Below are 13,587 nucleotides of genomic sequence, written 5' to 3'. Positions count from 1 at the left end.
TTGGAGACTCCTGCTCTGGAGGGCTTCCACTCGAGTCCTCTCAGCAGGGCTACCAGACGTGGGCTGCGAAAATCAGGACAGCCATTAGATGACAGAAGAGGAGGGTTTCTGTATTGTTGCCCTTTAGACATCTGGAGTTTTGTTAGCCGGAAGCGGCAGCCTGTCCTTTGAAGTAAGAGCTTCAAAGGGCTTAATTGAATCATGAAGTGCTTCCTCCTTCCTTGCTTTCCTTCCGGTGGGGTCAGAGGGGGTCAGCCCGATTCCCTGGTTGGCCCATAAGGGAGTGGAGCCATCTGGGCTTGTTCATTAAATCTGCTGGCAGAAAGCGCCAGGAAAGCAACCAAGTAACCAAACAGGGCACTTTGGATCGTTTAGTATTCTATGGAAATGCTCCCACTAAATGTTTTTTTTAAATAAAAGTTGTAAGATTTGCTCCTTATTTCCTCCATGATTTCAAATTCCCACCTGTTTCTCCATTAGTAAATGGCATTCAAACTAGCAGGTCCCCTTGTTCTCCTCACTGGGTGTGTTGATTCCAGTGGTACGGAAAGATCCCTCTCCCCTGTGAGTAAATGACTACAAAAGGATAGCACAAAAGATTTGTAACCAACTGACACACTGTATGTATATAAAATGGAAGATGGTTTTATGTTTTTATGTTTTGTATGTGTATGTTTGTTTGTTTTTAATTAAAAATTCTTATTAAAAGAAAAGAAAAGAAAGAAAGATCCTTCCCAGCTAATCTCGCTTGGTTTGAGTTAAGAGATCTTCAACTTAAGTCACTGGGCAAATCCCTGCTAAACTTGCTGAAAACCAGCTAATTAAAACTGAGTGATGTGTATAGCTTAGCACTAAGAAATAAGATTAGGAAACTAAAAATATATTAGATAGGAGGTTATGGTGAGGAGCGAGCTGAGAACATTTTCTTGGAAGCCAGCCATGTTGGTTTAACGGTCCCTCCTGAAGGAATGGCAGCTGCGGCACAACATGGTGGCCTCACCCGCAGGACTTCAGGTCTTCTGGAGGAGCAAATGGATGCCAGTATAAACCACGATAGAAGAACTCCTGCAGTTCTTCTCAACATCCCCAACTTTAAATAGTTGATCTCTGTTCCTAAATTCCCAACTGGGTCTCACAACTGGAACAGTTTTGAATCCCATTTAGACATATTTAATGGGGGAGGGGGGATCCAGTTTGACAATGCTAGTGATACCAACGTATTGTTAACTGTGTGGACATGACCGGGCAAGAAGCCAAAGGGGTTGGCCAGCCTCTTCTAGTGCTGCAGACCCCCGGGCCATTGCCCTTGCCATCTCTGTGAAAAATCTGCCGTACAGATGCCCCGTTGCCTGCTCAAAGATTCTTCTAGAAACGAGGGGGAAGTGTATGGCCTTGTGAGTGTGTTTGGCTCAAAAACATCTCCAGCTCTTTCTAGCCAGAGCAGGAACCCCAGGGAGCCCCTGTGGGAGAAGCTTCCCCCAGAAACCTCCTTCGGATGTGTCGGGCCTTCGTGGGGAGGGCTGTTTGGAGGGGGGATGGGCGCCCACCTCTGCACTGCTGGCTTACCGCTTGGTTTTCTCATCTCTTGCAGGAGTTCTGCTTCCGATCCCCAAAGATGGCTGATGGACCAAAGTAGGTCTGGCGCATCTTCCCTGTGGTCTTGTGAGAAGGATGTGCCTCGCTTCACTGCCTCGCCCAGGCCCAGCGCAAGGCACCCCTAGGAACCTTCAGCTTGATTCTCCAACACGAGCCCCCTTTTCCTTGTGCTCCAGGCAGCTGGAGCCTCCAGAGCCCCAGCAAGACTGGCTGCTAAACGGATATTCTCCAGGTCTCCCTGCTCACGTTCCGTAGTACAGGAAGATGACACCCCTTTCTCTCCACCCGCTCAGCTTCATTTCATAATTTGTTTCCAGGTTTCCACTACAGCACAATTTTCAGTGATATTGTTCAACTCTTAACAATTTCAGCAACAATTAGAATGGTGGAGTCCTCGGTAGTGTCTGAACTTGATTGAGTGGGAGGTTTGCTCCTTGTTCTCTATTCAGTAGCTTGCCCAGCAAGGGTTAAGGGGGTGTGGTTTTCTCCTTGTTAGTTGCTTGATTAGGGTATTGTTTTCTGTGTGATCGTCTGGTATTAATCCCTGCTTATCTGGGTGCCAGTTGCTGGAGAGGATGTGTTCTGGTATTTTTATTTCCTTTTTAGCTTTTTAACTGTGAATGGTATGGTTTATCTGTACGTATCTATTCATGGCTGATTTGTCTGAATGCCAAAAATCCCTCAGCATTCTTTGCCAGGGTTAGGTGTTACGGTTAGGGTTAGGGTTAGACTTAGGGCTTGGTCTAAGATGCTCAAAGTTTCCCAGCTGAAACTGTGGTTGAGCCTATCCACGTGATGTGAGACTAAGGGGTGAGTTTTTATGGTGTCCGCTGACGTCTAGCTGGTGTTCGTGGATGCACTCTGCAAGTCTTCTGCCCTATACGGCATATGGCTGTTATATATGCGCTTTATGTTGGCATTCAGGCAAACCAGCCATCACTGAGCCGGGTCATGAAAAATATGCTAACAAAGCTCAAGAGAGAACCAAGGACTCCACAGTTCAGATATTCTCTTCTATTTGAACCATTGGAATGGATGCATTTGGAATGTTACAGGAAAAGTAGCTGATATGTTTTATAAATAATAAATATTTTAATTATAATCCTTTAAAAAAAAACAGTTTGTGAACATTGGGGAGCAGAAAATTAAGGCTGGAGGTGTAAGCTCCCAGGAAGATATGGGTTATTTCCATACTGATAAGCAATCCCAAAGCTGTGACTGCTTCGCAGCCCCTCCCCTCCCCAGAGAGATCCACCCTGAGAATCAAGAGGGTTCCTCCTGAGCCGCATCTCCCCGATGGAGCCCAGGGTCTGTGCAAGGAGTGATCACGGGTGACCTCACAGCCTTTCTTCTTCTAGAGACCCTTTTTTATTTAATGGGAGGAGGAGCATTTTAAAATGGAAGGTCCTGAATCTGGGGAAAGGATCTAAAGTGATATTGATACCAAAGTTCAGATTTAAAGCTGTGATCTTTGAGACTCTGGAAAAATCCAAGAGGAGCAAAGTGGCTTTTGGAATCTGCTGTTAGACGTTGGAGAGCTTCCTGCCTGGAGTCACTATTCGTATTATTGATCTTCTCGGTAGCTGTTCAGGGATGCCTCATGGGCACCCTTTTAACGAATGCATTTAAAAGTTCAAACTATTTTGTGCTTAAGATTAACCCCCTTGAGCATTAGGGTATGTAATATGTTGCCCAGCCTCTGAAATTTCTTCTTCCTCCCTCCTTGCCCTCCCCCATTTGTCTCCCCCCCCTCTCTCTCTTTTTTTGGCAGAGTATATAAGAAGACTTGTCCCAATGAGAAGGTAAGGTTGGGGTTTGCTACAAACACATCACAAAGAGGCTAAATTGGCCCCACCCATGCCTGAGGATTTCTGGCTACTTGGCGTTCAGTCAGGGTCTTAAAGTAAGATGAGGGAGAGTGGATAGGATCAGTCAAGCGAACTGCAGTGCCAACCTGGCATTGGCACTGCTGGGCAGAGATGGTCATTCAAGGGAAATGGAACCTGATCCCAAACCCAAGGCTGAGTTGTAAGTGCCCAGCAACGGATGTGACAGTTCAGTTGGGTTGATTCGTCTGACCAGTGGCGGGATTCAATTTTTTTTGCTACCGGTTCTGTGGGCGTGGCTTGGTGGGTGTGGCAGGGGAAGGAGACTGTAAAATCTCCAGTCAGAGGTGGTGTTGGCTGGTTCTCCGAACTACTCAAATTTTCTGCTACCGGTTCTCCAGAACTGGTCAGAGCCTGCTGAATTCACCACCTCTGCTTCTGACACATCCAGGCACTTGCAGGGATTGGCCCTGAGGTGATAATCTCTGTATACAGGTAGTCCTTGACTTACATTTCATTTAGTGACCATTCAAAGTTACAATGGCAGTGAAAAATGTGACTTATGACTGTTTTTCACAATTACGGCCTTTGCAGTATCCCTAAGATCACCTGATCAAAATTCAGATGCTTGGCCACTGGCTCGTGCTTATGACTGTCGCAGAGTCCCTGGGTCACGTGGTTCCCTTTTGTACTCTTCTGACAAGCAAAGTCAGTGGGGAATCCAGATTCACTTAACAACCAGGTTACTAACTTAACAAAGGCAATGATTCACTTAACAACTATGGCAAGAAAAGTCGTAAAATGGGTCAAACCCACTTAAGAAATGTTTCGCGCACCAACGTAAATTTTGGATTAGCTTGTGACTCGAGGACTGCCTGTTATACAAAAGAAGGTTGAGCCCCATTTTCTGGATTAGAGCAGCCAGCCAAGAAAAGCCCAGACCGATCTTTGTCCAATCCATTAATCTTCTCAGCTACAGATCTTTTTTCCAATGGGATTCAGGTTAGCGGGGGCTCCCAAGCAGCTTAAATTGCACCAGAAATACAGTGTCACAGGAGGCCTCTGCGTTGGACCCCGGCTGTTCTTCCCTGGGCCATTTTTCCCCCTTTGCTTGAGCTGTCCTGGCCCTGAAAGGCTGGCAGAATTTCATTTTTTAATGTGTGCCAGTGTGTTCACAGAAATATCCCTATTGTCTTATCACATAGTGTACTGTGTGTTTGATTTATTTCTTAGGAAAAAGTAAATCAATAAAAGGCAAAACATTTCATCTGTTTTCATCTTACACTCTATTTTGTACTTCTCAGCCCATTCTCTACTCTTCCAAACACCATTTTGAATTTGTTTTCTACATAATTTTGCATTATCTGCAAATTAGAATCACTTAATATCTTAGTCCAGACTAGGGGTCTCCAACCTTGGCGACTTGAAGCCTGGCTCTTCAGCTTTGCTGGCTGGGGAATTCTGGGAGTTGAAGTCCGCCAGGCTTCAAGTTGCCAAGGTTGGAGACCCCTGGTTCAGAGTGATGAGGTCCCATCAAGGAGGGCTTTTGGAGTCCCAAGTAGTATTATATGGAAGTGGCCAAAACGATTATTGGGGGAAAGATATCTGTAAGCCAAGGTGGAAAACCAGCTTTTCTCTCTCTCTCTCTTGTCTATCCAGTTATCCATCTACCTGGGAAAGCGAGACTTTGTGGATCATGTGGAATCTGTGGAACCTGTCGGTATGTGATTTGCTTTAAATCCTGTTAGTGCTGATTGCATTGTACAGATTCTGCACCCTTTGGAAGGTGGTGATGTAGAGACCAAGAGGGTTCTGTGACCAGATAATCTGTACAGTTACTTAATGCAGTTGTGTTAGTCCAGGGCAGCCAACAGTTGGAAGAATCTGCTAATCCCTCTTCTCGTTAACACTTTTTTTTTTTAAATTAAAGGACATGTACTTTCATGAGCTGACTTCATGAGATGCACGGTGTGGCTAGGCCTGATTTAGGATTTGAATTGGCATTAGATGGAGGTGGGGAAGAGAAAGGAAGCATGTTTAGCCATTCAGTTAAGACAGTGTTTCTCAACCTTGGAACTTTAAGTGGTATGGACTTCAATGCCCATGCTGGCTAGGGAATTCTGGGAGTTGAAGTCCACCCCTCTTAAAGTTGCCATGCTGGCTAGGGAATTCTGGGAGTTGAACTCCACCCCTCTTAAAGTTGCCATGCTGGCTAGGGAATTCTGGGAGTTGAAGTCCACATAGCTTAAAGTTGCCAAGGTTGAGAAACATTGAGTTACTGGATTGGTTTGAGATAGAACCTATACTAACAGATCAATGGGTTGGATTTAGGATAAGTTGTTGACCAATAGACTAAACCCTGATATTACTATTTTGGTTCCAAAACATGCACAGTCAAATGTAGATTTTAGGTCTGCCTTTGGTTCAGTTTCGAAGGTTAAATACAGTAAATGTTGAATATTTCTTCTATTGATAGAGACTTTGTTTTGTTGCTTCAAAAGTCAGACATGGCCATTGTTGTGCTGCATTTTATGTAGCTGTTTCACTAGCCAGAACAACAACTCTGGCCAGTTGGAAACTGGAGGGTTTAGCTCAGCCCTTTCGGTTTCCATCTGTCAACACTTTGCAAAAAATGTCATCTTGTTCTGACGATTGTGATTAATCTTTTACAAAACTCTGTAAGACAACACAAGGCTCATCTCAAATGAACCAGAGTCCCTGCCAGCCATTCTGTACTTTCACTTTGGAACACCATTAACGTAGAGTTGCTGTAAGTTTGATGTGCCAAACTAAGCTAAAACGAGGATTGGCTGAACTTTAAAGAGGCCAATATATAACCTTGTCTAATTGCTTTCTTATCAAAATCCCCCTAGAAGAATGGCCCCGCATGATGTCTAGTCTAGTGAAAAGAAGAACTAGGAGAGAAATGATGGCAGTGTTCTAATATTTGAGGGGCTGACAGAAAGAAGAGGGGGTCACCCTTTTCTCCAAAGCACCAGAAGGCAGAACGAGAAGCAATGGATTGAAATTAATCAAGGAGAGAAACAACCAGAACTAAGGAGAAATTTCCTGACAGCGAGAACAATTAAGCCGTGGAATGGTTTGCCTCTGGAAGTTGTGGCTGCTCCATCACCGGAGGCTTTTAAGAGGAGACTGGACATCTGTTTGTTTGAAATGGTATAGCAAGGGTCTTCAAACTTGGCAACTTTAAGACTTGTAGACTTCAACGCCCAGAATTCCTGAGTTAACATGACTGGAGGAGTTGAAGTCCACAAGTCTTAAAGTTGCCAAGGTTGGAGACCCCTGTGGACCTCCAAGATCCCTGTCATTCTATGTCTATGTCTATGTCTAATCCATCAACCCTGGCTCATTAATAAAAATATTAAATAATACTTTATGAGTTTCCAAGAACATTAGGTTTACTGGGATTTTCTCCATTTGGTGTAATAAATGAGCCAATCTCTTCCTTTGTCTTCCTCTTCTTGATATATTTGGGGAAACAATTCTTAGAATACAGAATCATAGGGCCAGAAGGAACCTAAGAGGTCTTCTAGTCCAAGCCCCTGTTCAAGGCATTAACTTTTATTACCATCCCACTCAAATGGTTGTCCAGTCTATTCTTGAAAACCTCCAGCCATGGAGCAATTCCAGGAGGCAAGCAATTGATTAATTGTTCCCACTGTCAGAAAATGTCTCCGTAGTTCTAGGTTGGAGTGCTCTTTGATAAGTTTCCACACATTACTTCTTGTCCTGCCCTCTGGTGCCTTGGAGAATAAGTTGACCCTCTCTTCTCTGTGACAGCCCCTCAAAACTAGAGGACAGCTATCATGTCACCCCCAGTCCTTCTCTTCATTAGGCTTGACATACCTAGTTCTCTCAACCATTCATCGTATGATTTAAGCTCCAGAAGCCTTATTATCTTTGTTGCATCTTCTCTGCACATTTTCTAGGGTCTCACCTTTTTTTTTTTTTTACCATGCTGTCCTTTCTTTTGTTTCTCTTCCTTTCTTCTTGTTGCCTCTCTGCCTCTTTTACTAGCCTTAGCTCATTTTCTACCTTTGCCCTATATTCTGAGCTAATGCTTGGTAGGCCTGCTTGGTGGTTTATATCTGTTTCATCCGTTTAAAATAAGCACCCTTCCTTAGTCTTAATCCCTTTGTGAGCTGGCTCTTCAAATACAGTTTCCCAATTTTCTTCCTCACTCATATGTTTCAAACAATCCTTAAATTGTTTTTCAAGTATTCTCAGTTTGCTATAATGTAACTGTTGGAATTCATTGTGGGAATGTATTTCTATGCAACAACTAGAGTAGTATTCAACCAGTAGATGGCAGTGTTACAACTTTGGCTCAATGGTATATACTCTATTGTCTATGCTCTTTTGTTCTGAATAGAGTTTCCTGTTTCCTGTTAGAATTATATAGCTGAGCAGTAAAGCACATGGTGACTGTACTCTTTGTTTGCTCTTTGTGGTGCTTTACATAAACAGAATTGTTCCCATGGTATCTTCTTACTATCCATCTTGTTAAAATTAAACTTTCTAAAATCCATGTTTGTGTCAGACCTTTAAAAGTAGGTCAAGTCAGAAAACAAATACAAAAAAATAGCTAGAACTCTAGTTTACTAATATAGGCTATAATAATGAATCTTGATTCTTGACAGGGTTTCCCACACTCACATTCAAGAATTTATTTGGCATTTGACATAAATATGGGCCAGACATCTTTTACTTGCAAAGAAAACAAATGGATTTTTAAGTGAATTAATACATCCTGACTAGATTTGACTTGCCCTGAAGCAATATTTGAGAGACAATATCAGATATATTTTGAAATTCACTGATAATATAAATCAGAACAACAAGAAGGGAACCATAATCTTTCTGGCCGTGGAGAAAGCTTTTGATAACCTGGAATTATCTTTGATGCTTAAGACTTCGGAAAAGATGAATTGTGTCTCTAACATTTTACATGGATACAAAATACTTATAAAGAAGGTCATAATATATGATCTTTTGAATCACAAAAATGGACAAAGAGGCCAAACCTTCCCTATCCTCTCCCTCCCCTTTCTTATTTTTATTGGCATCACAGCCATTGGCAAAAAAGGTAATAAAACAGTTCCAGGGATTAAATTTGCAACTGAAGAAGATAAGCTACCTTGTGCTGATGATTATATTGTACCTACAGCCCAGAGGGTTCCTTAGAGGTGGTAACAAGATACCCACAGCATGGAGGTCCAGAGTCAGGATAGTGCCTCAATAAGGATAAACTGTCATGTAAGGGGCTATGTGAGTAACCTTGAGAGAGGAAGAGCCACAGCCTAGAAAACAGTCGGATAAACAAAAGCGGAGTCCAAAGCAAGAAGGAATTCTGGGTGAGCCTCCCAGGACTGAGCCCCCGTTGCTTTCTGGAATGGCAGGGTGGGAAGAGGAATAGTCAGACGTGTAAGAGCCTGTTTCTGTAACCTTATCATAAAAGCAGTACAGGTAGGCCTCGACTTATGACCAGAATGGAGCCCCAAATTTATGTTGCTAAGTGAGACATTTGTTAAGTGAGTTTTGCCCCATTTTATGACTTTTGTTGCCACATTTGTTAAGTGAATCACTGCTGTTGTTAAATTAGTAACATGGTTGTTAAGTGAATCTGTCTTCCTCATTGATGTTGTGGTTCGGCGGCAGCCTGTGCAGATGGCAGTGGAATTGGACAGTGGGGAAGAACAGGGACCAGTCCGGGAGTCTGGGGAGGACTCAGATGAGGGTCCTGCATCTGATTCAGAGATGGGGCCAGGACCACCTGGGAGCCTCTGGAGTCTGGCAGCAGCAAGGCAGAGGAACAAGGGGAGTCTGTTCCCAGTGCATGTGTGCACAGAGCTGCTAGAAGGCGAGAGCAGCTGAAACAAAAGGGGCGACTCGGGAGTAAGGCTGGGAGGTGATTGCCCCTAAGGTATAAAGGAGGTGCAAAGGTAGAGAAGCCTTTGCAGGAAGCAAAGTCGTTCGCTCTGTTTGGATTAATCCTTGAAGCTCTGTGTGGACTTTGTACTTCGGTTGTTGTTGTTTTTTTTACAGTTAATTTGGCACTTTAGTTGTTGGCAGCAATTCAGAGGAGAGAAAGGTGGGTGCTTATCTCGAGGGACTGTTTGGGACTCATTACGGGCTGGGAATGCACATAATTCCCAGCACTGAAATAAAACAAGAGTTGTTTAGGCAGTGTGTGCTTAATTACGGTCTCAGGAAGCCTTGGTCAGAACAATTGACTTTGCTTATCAGAAGGTCTCTAAAGCAGGGATCTCCAACCTTGGCCACTTTAAGACTTGTGGAATTCTGGGAGTTGAAGTCCACAAGTCTTAAAGTTGCCAAGATTGGAGACCCCTGCTCTAAAGGTCCCAGGACACTGCAACCATCATAAATGTGAGTCAGTTGTCAAGCATCTGAATGTAAATCACATGAGCACAGGAGATGTTGCGATGATCATAAAAGTCCCCTTTTTCAGTGAAGTTGTAATTTCGAATGGTCACTAAATGAAGTGTTTTAAATTGAGGATTACCTATAGTTGTATAAAATAATGCAGTTTAATTCCGTTTCTTTGAGTAGTGAGTCTCCTGTCACCAAGAGACCCCTTTTTTGGAGGGGGAGGGGAAGATTTGGTCTACTTTTCTTCATGTTACACTTGATGTTGTCCCTTCTCAGATGACTGCACTTTATTCCAGGGGGAGGAAATGGAATTAATTTCTTTTTTGGGGAGTAATTGTTCCTTAATGTGTCAGTTCAATTACAGTTTCTTCCTTCTTCTTCCTGCAGGAATTTCTCGTTTTATTGTTTGAATGGTTAAACTTGCTTCTTGACGTGTCCCTTGATAGGTAGTAATGTGCCTCCATGAAATGTAATAAAAAATAAAGGAAGTTTGTTATTTATATACATTAATTATATTATATATTTTATATGTAGCACAAGAAAATCCCTCTTCACTCAGTGGAGTCCAGGTAAATCAAAAAGTTGGACATCCATGGCCTAAATCCTTCACATTTTTCTCTTCAATTTCTTTTTATCTCTGATAGATAACACTGTTATCACACCTTCTCTATTGTGTTGTCTCTCTCTTTTCCCATCAATTCCAATGTCCCCATCAGGTTCTGGCATCCCAACTTGTTCATTCTTGCTTTTGGCCCTTATGATGTTTGCTTATCTTGCTTGTGAATTCATTATAGAGTCATTTAAAATAATAGGTCAGGGCCCCTGTGTTTAGCCTCTCTTTTCCTTCGAGCCCATATTTCCATTCTGCCTTTGTTAAACTCGTACTTTGCCAAACCCAGGGCTTTGCTGCTGTATTCAATCCATTCTTTGCAATACCAACAATGTTAGGACTCCTCTCCTTCACACCAAATGAAGCCCTCCTAACCAGGTCACAATACTTTCAGATGATACTTTTCCCCTCCTTAGTGAGATTGACGTAGTCATCTTCCCCTTAAAGCTTGTAATCAACCATCTGTTACTTGCAATCAGAATTGCACTTGCTTTGTTCTCCTTTCTTCTTGTTGGACTTCTGCCTTCAACAGGAGGAATAGATCAGGGATCTCCAACCTTGGCAACTTTAAGCCTCCCAGAATTCTGGGTGTTGAAGTCTGCCAGGCTTAAAGTTGCCAAGGTTGGAGACCCCTGGAATAGATGGCAACAACATCTGGGCTCCAAGGATCCTCAACTTTCTCTGCAAAACCTGGAGATTGGTTTTGGAGTTTTATTGCTGTGCCTGGAGAGAAACTAGACAGCCCTTTGCATCAACTTCATGATGGTTTTTTTGGTCTGTTTTTTTAAAAAATCTGGTTCTGTTATATTTTTATTTCTAGATGGAGTTGTTTCGCTAGACCCTGAAACCGTGAGTGACAGGAAAGGTACTTTTCTTGTTTCTTTTTCTCTCAGCCCTCTTCAGAAATGTGATTTATTTATTTAGCAAATTGATGTGGCCACCCACCTCGCAATAAACATAATAAAACAATAAACTTAATAAAATGCTCAATTGGCAAGATTGCAAGAGAATAACAACCACGGAGCTGTCCATGCAGTTGTACCCAGCACCAGTTGAAACTTCCAGTGATTCTTCAAGGGCAACCCCATGTGGACCACATTAGAGTAATCCATCCCAAAGGTGATCAGGGCACGAACCACTGAGCCTCATGGCAGGGAAGAGCATAACTGGTGCACAGCGTGAAATTGTGCAAGGCCCTCTTAGCCACAACTGTCACTTGCTCCTCAAGCAGGAGTTGTGAGGACCCTCTCACAAAGACTCCCAGATTGGACCCCCCAAATCAGCCGCCAATAGACACAGAGACATTAACAGCCTCTATAGACTGGGCAAAAGAGACAATCAACCAGCCCAAAAGAGGAAAAAAAAAACTCCAGCACCTCTCCACCAGGAATCGGTAACCAGATCAGCCTAGATTAACTCCAAGGTCAACTTCACAGGACCATCAAGTAGGCAACACCCCAATCAAGAAACTGCCAAAGAGCCATCAGGAAACAGCCCAACCAAAGAATCTCTAAGATGGCTTCCCACCCACACAGACTGGCAAGTCACCAGAATTTAAATTGAGAGCAAACGGTAGTCCTTACCAGCACTGCTGATGTTACCTAGTTGGGTCATGAAACAAGCAGGCTCAGAGAGCACCTCATTTCAACCCTGAGCTACAAATATTCTTCTTTATTGGGACCCCCAGATTGTGTACCAGGTTTGTCTGTGTAATGGACTGTATGGATGACCTTGAGGGATGAGGAGAAGAGATGCTGCCTAGGAGACAACCGGTCAAGAGAACCAGGAGCCCTCAGTCACTTAATGGTCAGGGAAAGATCCTCCCTGATGGATCAGACGGTTAAAATTAGGTGTGGGAAGTTTGAATCTTCATAGTTGCAAGGCTGTGTTAGTGTAGCCCTATGATAAAGTAGAATTAATTCATCCAGTTGTCTGGTTTGCCAGTCTGAGGGACATCTAACATCCAATACCAAAGATACTGGGTATCAAATCAAATCAAGTTTATTACAGACAGAGGCCAGAACAAGTAAAAACACTCAAGGAATATCCAGTTAAAAATTTAGAATAAAATAATAAATAACAAATGAAATCTATATTAAAATCACAATTTGGCATCCAATCTGTCGGTTACACATGGCCTAAATATTTGGTATTTGCTACCAAAGACAACAAAGATCCAGAAGGCCCCAAAACAAAGAATCTCTCCGCTTTCAATTGAAACCTCTTTCCCATCCGGAACCTCCCCTGCCCCCCACATCCCCAGGCACTAGAACCCGACATAAATGGCATAGCCAGCATATCTCCAGTGACAGATATATATATATATAATTGAATATCATCAGCATCCTGATAGCAATGAATAAACCCAACCCAGTGGCTTCATGTAGGTCTTAAATCTGTGATCCATTCTGGGACCCCCAATCTTCCAAACATGACACATCATGGGGGAAAAAAACTCCCTGTTTTCTGATTTTTACTATGTGTAGTATTGCTGGTCTCCGAAATGAAATTAACTTAACTACATTGATTGGGGAACTTTTTATTCTGAACTAAGGGTAATTGTGTTCTTTCCTCCGCCTCTCCACCTAAACCTGCTTACAAGCACTCTCTTGTGTTTCTCTCTCTCTCTTTTTCCCTCATCCTCCATCCTCTGACGGTCCAGTCTATGTGACCCTCACATGTGCATTCCGGTATGGTCGAGATGACCTGGATGTCATTGGGTTGACCTTCAGGAAGGATCTCTATCTCCTCACAACTCAACTTTACCCACCAGTGCCAGACCAGTCTCCGAAGACCCTCACACCCTTACAGGAGAAGCTGATGAAGAAGTTAGGAGAACATGCTTACCCCTTCACCTTTGAGGTATCCAGTGATTCGTGAGGCTTTCCCTTCTCCCTTCCCCCTTCCAGTGGTGGTATTCTACTGGTTCAGCCCGGTTTTGCCGAGCCGGTAGCGCCGATGAGCAGCAGAGACTGAACCGGTTCTCCCCACCACTCTACTGTTGGGCCCACCTGCCCACCTGGGCTCCCATATTCACCTTTATTCCCTGTTTTTGAAGCGCAGCTTCTTTGTGTAGCACAGCAATTGCTGCGTGGCAGCTGCTGAAGTGACCGGGATCGTGCAGGCTTGCAGGAGGTGAGTTGG

At 43.4% G+C, this 13,587-nt stretch overlaps 1 protein-coding gene across 1 annotated transcript in view; it reads left to right on the top strand.

The window, feature by feature from the left end:
• The first annotated feature begins 1,591 nt into the window (after positions 1-1,591).
• ARR3 (arrestin 3) overlaps positions 1,592-13,587 on the top strand; it is a 29,861-nt gene continuing 17,865 nt past the window's right edge. The window contains exons 1-5 of the mRNA XM_087971993.1: positions 1,592-1,632; positions 3,368-3,398; positions 5,082-5,142; positions 11,264-11,308; positions 13,106-13,305. Of these exons, the coding sequence (XP_087828119.1) occupies positions 1,616-1,632; positions 3,368-3,398; positions 5,082-5,142; positions 11,264-11,308; positions 13,106-13,305 (354 nt within the window). The 5' untranslated portion in view covers positions 1,592-1,615. The remainder of the gene's footprint in view (positions 1,633-3,367; positions 3,399-5,081; positions 5,143-11,263; positions 11,309-13,105; positions 13,306-13,587) is intronic.

This window comes from Notechis scutatus, chromosome 10, assembly GCF_049901735.1.
Source record: "Notechis scutatus isolate UNSWTSFEM ecotype Mainland chromosome 10, rNotScu1.2, whole genome shotgun sequence".
In the NCBI taxonomy this organism is placed as follows: Eukaryota; Metazoa; Chordata; class Lepidosauria; order Squamata; family Elapidae; genus Notechis; species Notechis scutatus.
The sequence above is the reverse complement of the archived record's forward strand: the minus strand, read 5'-3'. Positions and strand labels throughout refer to the sequence as shown.